Source organism: Saccostrea cucullata, unplaced genomic scaffold, assembly GCF_032062105.1.
Source record: "Saccostrea cucullata isolate Sc308-1 unplaced genomic scaffold, CSIRO_AGI_Scuc_v1 ctg16014, whole genome shotgun sequence".
Taxonomy (NCBI): domain Eukaryota; kingdom Metazoa; phylum Mollusca; class Bivalvia; order Ostreida; family Ostreidae; genus Saccostrea; species Saccostrea cuccullata.
Window position 1 is genome coordinate 3,298 of NW_026920433.1, and position 9,780 is coordinate 13,077.

The 9,780-nt window shown below is 31.3% G+C and overlaps 1 protein-coding gene across 1 annotated transcript; it reads right to left on the reverse strand.

Moving 5' to 3' along the window:
- Positions 1 to 2,643: 2,643 nt before the first annotated feature.
- LOC134248938 (protein rolling stone-like) lies at positions 2,644 to 7,356 on the reverse strand. Its single transcript, XM_062731326.1, has 4 exons — positions 7,285 to 7,356; positions 4,597 to 4,813; positions 4,274 to 4,387; positions 2,644 to 4,155 (listed from the first exon to the last, which is right to left on the reverse strand). The coding sequence occupies exons 1-4, from the start codon at positions 7,354 to 7,356 to the stop codon at positions 3,722 to 3,724; spliced, it is 837 nt and encodes a 278-aa protein (XP_062587310.1). The 3' UTR covers positions 2,644 to 3,721.
- Positions 7,357 to 9,780: the final 2,424 nt, after the last annotated feature.

The window sequence follows — 9,780 nt, forward strand, 5'->3', positions numbered from 1 at the left end:
ACGGGGGCGAAGGGGTTAAAAAGGAAGTTTTAATCTATTTTTATTCTCTTTTAACATGAATGTAATCAAAACTCAACTAGATGTATTTCAAAAAAAAATCTCGGGTGTCATTAAGCCGTGAACACAATGTCGCAAAACAGGTTTTCAGTTCCGTGTACTCAAAGCCCTTGGAATGACCTTAAACAAAGTTGAAAGGGCTAAAAGAAGATTCCAATATATTTTTATGGGGTGTGTCGGCGCACACAATTAACAAAAGATTTAAAAGAGAATATAAAATCTGCCATTTATTTAAAGGAACATAAATTTATTTAAACTAACGTTAAAGTAAGAAAAAAATATTGAAAGACCGTACTATCATTTTCTTTTGACACCCTCCCCCAATACATACACTTCCCGGGAATACCTATATCTGTGCTCGTCGGTGCAAGTGAATTAAGATTTTTTTATAAATTTATATGATTTAGTGAACAAAGCATATGTATTAAAAGGTATTTAAAAATAGCACATCGTTTCGGAACTTTAACTGTAAAGACAAGAGCTGATATGTTTCTGTTTAAAAGAAATATATTGTCGTGTCGCCCTTTGGGTAACCGCACTTAACAGGTCGGAGAGAATACTCGAAATCGCGTAGTATCCGTGAAATCGGGTATAATACTCGATATTAGGGTATCGTTGAATCCCCGAAATCGGATATAGGAGGTGTAATCACCTAATAAAACTTAAACAATGGGATGGCGTATGTTGCTGACTTAACTTTCATCTAGATACACATGTTCTCTAAAGGTATCACCAGCCAAGTAAGAATTGCGCTCGGGACAACAAATACCCGTGGAGCTCAGTACATTTCATGATCTGCACACAAAAAGGCGTTCGATTTGCCTTATGTTGAAAGTATATGCATCTTCCTAATGTTCATTCCCAACACAACAGAATTGTAAAGTTTTAGAATTCGGGAATTTATAATAATTCCACATCAACACGACAAACGTGAACTATATGTAAATAAATCAAATTATACGGAAACACATTTCACACACAAGATATGATGCCATGTATAAACCAGGGAATGTCTATCGTATCTTATTTTGCGTCATTAATTACTTTCACATTCATTTTGTGCATAAAATCAAATTCATTTATCAATGTATAAATAATATAATGATGAAAATGTCTAAAATTTCGGCTAAAAAACCCTCTTTCTCTTTTTTTGAAAACCTTTTCTTTTTTATTTATCACTGATTCATACATATTTGCAGAATATGTCTTCAACATTTTAGCATGCACAGAGAAAGTGATAGTTTCAGGAATACAGCTTATGAGAGAACATAACTATTGATCGTTTAATTTCGCTAATTCATCAATATTATACAATTTTTCGGCGGCTTCAAAAAGGGGGGGGGGGGGTAAAGGCTTCTTGACCACCTCTGAAAAAACAACTTCGACAGTGTTCTACATGTGTCCAAGAGACCTCTCTTTGAATGTCACTGTCGGTTAAACTCGGTCATATATTTTTATTTTAGGGAATATTTATTCATCAAGAAAAATATATAGGTCCATTTAGGTAAACAAAAAGCAACCTGTTATTTTCTAACACAATTTGAGACAACAAGTATCTAGAATTCATATTTATTTTTTAACACATTTTTTCATCATAATATATATAGATGAGTTTTAGGAAAAGTTATTGCCATGAGCAATAAGTTTCATAGATAAAATAACTAAAAGAAAACTGTGACATATTGAGGTATAAGATAGCCATATACAAAATATAGAAGGTATAGAGGTAAAATTTACCCAGTCTATCAAAAAGTATTATAAAGAAAGGAAGTGGCTACGATTTTTATGAAATTTTAATGTCTGATGAGGAATTATATTCCCAAAAAGTAAGACAAGAGTTTCCAAGGCAATTGAACACTTCATCACTTCAGTTTGTTCATAAACATGTTCATAAACGTAAAAACTATAAGAAATGTGAAAACTTCACCATGTAATTCATATTTCAATATGACTGTACATTGCTCTTTATTGAGAAATTCAATGTATTTTAAGCTCATGAAAAGATGTACACATTTAAATTTTATTTGTACCCCCCCCCCCAAAAAAAAAAAATAAAGAGAAAATACCGATAAAAAAGAAAAGAAACTATACAGAATTGTACAACAAACACATCATCTACCTACAAATTACTGCTGTACTCTCTTTCCAACAAAATGACATAATTGTATGTATAAAGGCTTCAACAGTTTACTCATCCCTCATACCAAACATTCTGAGTAACACAATTTATTTATTTTAGACAATTACATGTATTCATTTTTTTCTTCAATGACATTCCTTCCTTTTGTCAAATAACTTATTAGTAATTTTTCCACTTACATTTCAAATTGTATCCAGAAAAATAAAAAATAAAATCTGGTTATGAAACAATGAAATAGTAATATCGAATATCGTATAACATTATTTACATACATGTCAAACAAAATTGAAAAACTGATTGACTAAAATTCAAAGTTGAATTTTATCTTTTATCATAACTGTCCTTTCTGACATAATTATTTTAATTTATCAAGTAAACTCTGCAATATGACTATTTTTCCCCTAGTCATATCGCAGAATTTATTTGAGAAAATAGATTATGTCAGAAAGGACAATACGGATATATATGTATGATTGCGCATTTATTTCTTTCTTTGAGAAAAATATTTCAAATAGTATATTGAACTCATTGCCCTTAATATTGTTGTGCATATATGTACAGTGTAATTAATTAACTTGAACACATTTTCTTTAGAAGAAAATAAGCAAACAAATGTATAATACATTAACGTGTAATTTCATTCAGTTGTTCCATTTTTTTAACTCCTAAAATACGACAAGAATAACTAATTCAAATAATAAAATACTAACACAATTTGATATCTTAACCAATCGATAGCCATATTAAAAATGAAAGTGATTTCCGAATGAATCTGACACGTTTCTAACACGATTCTTACACGAAAGTCGCACGTTTCTCACACGCTCGCTAACAACCTTCTTGGCACGTAAAAGATCGTCTCTCTGGAGTTCAAAAAAGAGTAGGCTCACTGGGGGCCGCCAGAGAGACCATAAACTTTCAAAAACCGATTTAAACTAATGGTCCGCTGATACAAATGGTTGAAAAATTGCCGCCTCGGTGTTTAAAATATTCAATCAATCTTACACGCTCGTTACAAGGTTTACACGAAACGCTTTGGAGCTTACACGAAACGCTGCACGGTTTACACGAAACGTTACACAGGTTGCACGAAACGAAAAGAACATGACAATTACACGCTTTTTTGGGTAGTAGCACGTCTCAGGGTCTGTATGTCAAAGGGATTGGATACAAGTGCCGACTCTTGAATAGTCTTCTTTACTAATTTACATATGCTTATTCATTTGGTCAAAAACTCATAGCCCACAAACATAAACAGTCCTTGTTATTGATAGTCTAACGTTATTATAAAACATACAAAGGACTTTTACATGTAATAAAGTTTTTTTCACGTTTTATGATAATAATCTACAAATACGGAAAAAGGTTTTGTTACAAAAAGTTCAACTCGACACTTGGCACCAATTTAAAGAAACATCACAAATACCGATTCACAGTGAAATAATGAGTACGAGGGAGTTATGAACAGGGAATTTTTTTCCAATACATATTTCAACCATGATTTCGCTGGGAAGATATTTTTTTTTACATTTTGTTGAATGTTTTGTACATTCCCTGAGGGTTAATAGCCAACTCTAAAGAATGTATATCTTGTTTATCTGGTGACTCTGGATTGTTGAAATGTTCATATGTTGGTGATTCTTCATGAGGTCTCCTAGGGCAGCAACATCTAAGTTTATAAAATACAAAAACGATGGTGTGGCTAACTGGAAGGGCAATCAAAAGTTCTAGCAAAGAAAATTCCAAAGCACTGCCAAATTTATTCCAGTCTAATACAGGATATATAGGATCTTCGTCTCCCACTTTCTGGTAGACCCCATTGAATATCAGATATATAACTGCAAACAAGGCAGGAAACCACATATGCCAGAAACGTACAGGTTTGTCAGTGATTACAATGTTCAGAACTGTGAACACTGAATTTATCATATGTTTGTTAATGCTCCTCGCATGCATGTCTGAAAAGAAAAAAAAATACTTTTACATCTGTACACGTCCTTAAGCCTTTCACTCAATACATTATTATAAGGCAACATATACCTGTGAAAAACTCTCTAATATAAAGTTCATACTTACTTGCATCCAAAAATGTAAAGTATGAGAAGGTGATAAGAATTGAAGATGCGTTCATTATGTTGAAAATCACCCACACCGTTTTAAGATAAAGATTCATCGAGTTTGATGGCGTGACTAAAAGAGATTTTGGAATTTGTAGATTTTACGACAGCAAAATTCATTACTTTTTCATCAGTGATTTCACTGTCTTTAAACAAGCATACTAAACGTATGGTAGTATTCTTATTACATTTTCACTAATATTATTACTGGTTATATATTTTTTTTTATAAACTGAAAAATATATTATTGTCAGTTTATACCTTAATCATTATAAAAATTACCTGATCCCTTTCTCACACAATGTATATAGATAGAGAAAGAGCAATCCAAACCAAAGTAGATAAATATCACGAGGTAGCCCCAGTTTGTAAGGAAGATAAACCAGGACTTATTATCTGTTTGGTCAGTTATTTCCCAGTAAATCTCCAGAATAATCCATACAAAGTGATACAAGAAGCAGAATGCACTCCAAAGGAGGTACACGCAATCAGGAAAACACTGTAATAAAAACAACAATATATTGCAAGACATTTTTTGGATATATTTATATGTAAAAAAAAAAAGTTTTGAAAGCGTTAAATTATTGTTGCCATTTCAAAGCCGCGAATCCAGTGTGCTGTAAATCTTTAAAATTTTCATTGCAATGTTCTAATTTGAATTGAATGTCCAAATCTAGAGAACGGCATGTACAACAACAGCTTTGCACAGTTTAGAGCTTAAAAGGGGGTTTATATCGGTTATGTTAAATACGAAATGTTAATTTTTCCTCTCTGTTGCATAATTGTACATGTAAGTTAGCGCTTTCATTTGTGTGTTTCTCGGTTATTTTAACCCCGGCGTATGTTCCCATGTGCGATATTTATTTTGTGTGCATTTTTTCTTCAGAATGATTTTGCCACTTCAGATTTAAATCTATTTCATGTTAAACAACTGCTTTGCTGATTTCAAAACCACCCTTTGCATCTCTTTCAATCTTTTCATTTTTTTTTCTTCTGTGTGTATCAAACAGGCATAAAAAAAATAATAGAAATACTTCAAATACACTTAGTCTAGCTTGTTTAATCATTGTTTAAAAAGCAAAATTTTAGCCATAATTTTGACCCTTCTGAAAAGTAACTGAAAACAAGATTTGTTTGTGAAACACTGATGCCTCCGTATGGCAACATAGGAAAGATTAAACTTTTTTTAAATGCAAATTCAATATACCGTATATAAGGTTTTTTCCGCGTCACGTTTATTCCGCGAATCAGAACCTAAATCAGTTCATTAAATTTACGCGAATCAAATTTTCACTATTTTAAACTCCATGTGATTATACTATTAACAATTGTTTAAGCCTATGAAAGAAATAGATGCAATATGTAAAGTCATCAAGCTTGAGTTACTACATACGGGTCAGAAATAGATCGGTCGACCTTCACCTCGTCAATTTCGGAAGACCCGCTCAGCTGAATACACACCTGTCTTGCGTACTAACTCTCAAATCCACAGATATTATTTTTTAAGATTTTTAAACAATCATAGGTCATTTACTGTTCCAGACTGACTAGCAGCTCAGTTATAATTAGTTAAATACCTTCTCAAGGAACGTGTCCCATATAATTAGCTAGCTTGTCAATTAGTAAACAGACAATAAGGGCTTATACATATTACAGATATCATGCGCTTGTCCTCTGATCCCGCTATTTCTGCCCTCTAAGATATACAGTGTAAGCATTTAGAAATAATTCTACTACAAGAAGAAAACTTTGTATTAAATTAACGCTGTTTTATTTTCCGAGCTTCAGAACTCGTTGCGAACAAAGCGGAAAATGGATACACGCGGAAAAATCCTGATGAACGGTATTGGCAACAAAAGTAGATTATTCTCACTGAAAATACAATATTATTGTGAAAAAATATGAATGTATATAGTAGGCAAAGGTTAAAGTTTTTTTCATAAGTATGGCATTCTTCAAGGTCATTGGTATCCAATTAAAGGCCTTGGTACAAAAATGCATATGTAAAGTATCGAATCCCTAGTCTTAACCGTTCAGATATTATTGCCAAGATTTATTTTTTTCAAAGTAGGTAAAACCCCAAGGTGAAAGACGAAGACCATGCTATCAACTAAAAGGTTTTGTCAAAAGGTATAAATATGTAGAGTATAAAAGCACTAGCCTTACCTTTCAAAAGTTATGGTCAAGGTGTGCCTATTAAAAGTATGTCAAACTTTAACGTCAGGTCAAAGAGTCAAGGTTCTTTGTATCCAATGAAGGAGCTTTTCACATGAATTATATATGTGAAGCAACAAAGCCGTAACCCTTACTCTTCAAAAGTTATGGTCAAATTTAAAGTTTTTTTTACAAGTAGTAAATCTCAAAGGTCAAGGATGAAAGGTCAAAGTTGTTTGTATTCAATAAAAGGTCTTTCAACAGAAAATACATATGTGAAAAATAGATGTCATTGTATCTACTGTTGGAAAGATATGGCCAAAGTAAAAATTTGGAGTTTTTGTGTAAAAGTGAGTCAAATTCCAAGGTCAAAGGGTCAAATATGGTGGTGCCCAGAGAAAGGTCTTGCCACAAGGAATACAAAACTTTAATATGAAAGTCATAGCTCCACTAAATCAAAAGTTATTGGCAAAGTTTATTTTTTTTTCGGACAAACAGCTAGACGGACAGAGAAACAGACGACAGACAGACGGACTCGACAAAAACTATAAACCCCGGAAACTTCATTTACGGGGGCATAAAACATGGTCATTTGTAAACATTATATACTTAAATTTACTAATATAAAGTGCAAAAGGATAACCCCCGATAGAAAAGCTTATTTTACCATCATGTTAATTTGATCAACTCAATAAATTTGCACACATGACCTTAAAATAAATCTTGGAGATTTTCGAATGATCTTACATAAACGTAAATTATCTTCGTTATGAATAAGAATACAATGTCATGCATTGTCATATAAGTAATAATTACCTGAGATCGTACAAACGCATTCGGCTTGTCATATTCCAGTCCAAAGTTTTCTTTTAAATTCTTACATGTCATTTTTCTAGTTGCTCCTTAGATATTCTCAAGCTAATTATCAATACCACAAATCTTAAATCAATTTTCTTTTTTCTCAAGATAAAATTTTGTATTTCGGATCCTGAGAAGGTTTGCAAAATATCGTGAATCTTCAGTTTGAATAAATTTAACACCCAACAAAAAGGCGCTAGGTAATATGATACTTAATTATTTGACAGATTTTATCATACATACATGTACTTTACGAGTTACATATAAAAGCTTGCATGCATGAAATATATAAAATCAGGCATTGAAAAGAAACACGATTGAAGTACAAAAAGCATAATATTACGTAATTGTATTAAACCTTACACCTTGGACAATGACATTGACAATGACAATGTCTTTATTCTCATAAAACTTATAAAGTTGTACAGAACAATAATTAATACAAATACTGATGACAATGCACATTGTGTGGGAAAAAAGAATTTTAACCAGGAGAGCGAACTCTCTCGATAATCTTTTGTAAAAATTTACAAACTTTTATCAACTGTTTCTTATTTGTGGTTTAAAACAGATTCTCAAATTAATATACATTTGGTTATCAGCATAATAATTAGATAAATATAATGACCTAGTTTGTTTTATAATTTTTTCAGTACAATTGAATAAATAATGAAACTCATCACCAATTTCTTTACAGTTACAAAGGTTACAGAGTCTTGCTTCTCTAGGAATGCCATGTCATCTCCCTGTTTCAATAGGGAACCTGGTATTACCAGTTCTAAATTTCCAAAAGATTCTCAAAAATTTCAAGGTAAAATATCAAAATATTTTTCAAAAGATAATGTTCTTTTGAATTACCTATAATAAAGAGCTTTAAGGGGGGGGGGGTTCACTTTATTTTGTAAATAATTCTATTAGACCCATTGTACATTTCACTATACCATGATTGGTCAAATTGATCAATAAATGTATGATATACTTTGTTTTTCAACCATTTGACATTAACTGTATTCCATTTCCATATATATAATAAACCACTTCATTTAAAACTTTTTGTACAAATTTACATTTTGGTGTTTTAATTTAATTCATATGTAGTGACAGAAGTTTTGAAGATACCTTTGAATCGTTTGATGTTATCATTTTAGCCCAAAAAGTAATCATTCTAAGCTTAAAATTAATTAACAATGCATATATTCCAAATTTTCCATATACCATTACGTTAGGGGTTGATAATTTCACATTTAAGATATGTTTACAAAATTTAAGGTTCAATTTTTCAATTAGCAAGGAGTTATTAAAACCCCATGTTTCACAACCGCATAACAAAATTGGTTTAACAACTTTATCGAAGAGGTCATGCTTACATTTCAGAGATAAATTGTGCCTTTTACATTTACTAATCACTCCATACATTGCTCTTATTGCTTTGTCATACAGCCCCTTTATATATTCATATTAACGATGCACTTTTATAAAATGTAACACCAAGATATCTGTATTCGCTAACAATTTCCAATGGTATGGTAATTCATTATATCTAAAAACAATATTGTGATTCACTTTACATTTACCAAAAATTAATATTTTAGTTTAGTTAATATCCACTTTTAAATGCCATTTTTCGCAATATTTGGAAAAAAAAATCTAATTGATGTTTAAAATCAAATTGGTCTTTTGAAAGCAAAGTAGTATGATCTGCATATAACAAGACATACAATTTCATATATCAGGTAACATTCTTTTCCATTTTATCTGACAATGTTAAAAGTTGTTAAACCATTAACATCATGTACAGCAAGAAATCCTTCTAAATCATTGAGATACAGTGAAAACAGAATAGATGACAAGTTTTCACCCCGTCTCAATGAAATCAAAGCTTTGCCCGCTACAAAATACTTTGGACTTGATATTTTTGTACACATTTTTAATTATTCTAAAACACTTTTCACATAAGTTAGACATAATTTTCTTTAGGCAGCTTTTAAATACCCGATGGTTGTCGAAAGTATTATTGACATTTTTGTAAGGAATTCAGTCAATATATATTCAACTGATAAATTTCCATGTCTTTTATACATTCTGTTTTCTTTGCAAAATGAATACAGGGGACTTATGATAATAATTTCCTGAACTACCACTAGATAGGGATAATATAAATGAAGATAATTGAGTTGGATTTTGACAAGGTTCTTTTAATTGCCATATAGCATCGTTAAAAAGGTCTTTAATGATCAAAAACAGGTTTCCTGTTGTGGTCGACAAGATTTATCTAATATTTTCCGATTTAGCAAGTTCATGGTGTACGTTGAAAGCTTTTAGTTAAGATATGTTCATTTTTTAAGCATCCCATGGGAAAGGGGTTGTTAACTATAATGTTTGTATACTGTTCGTAAATAGATATGCAGTTTAAAACTCATTTTAATACATTTTTTTATATTTTTAAGATATTAA

Coding starts and splice junctions, on each gene's coding strand:
- LOC134248938 (XM_062731326.1), bottom strand. CDS start 7,356: ATGACATGTAAGAATTTAAAAGAAAACTTTGGACTGGAATATGACAAG. Junction 4,388..4,596: donor TTGTGTGAGAAAGGGATCAG/GTAATTTTTATA, acceptor AATCTCTTTTAG/TCACGCCATCAAACTCGATG. Junction 4,156..4,273: donor CTTTACATTTTTGGATGCAA/GTAAGTATGAAC, acceptor TTTTCTTTTCAG/ACATGCATGCGAGGAGCATT.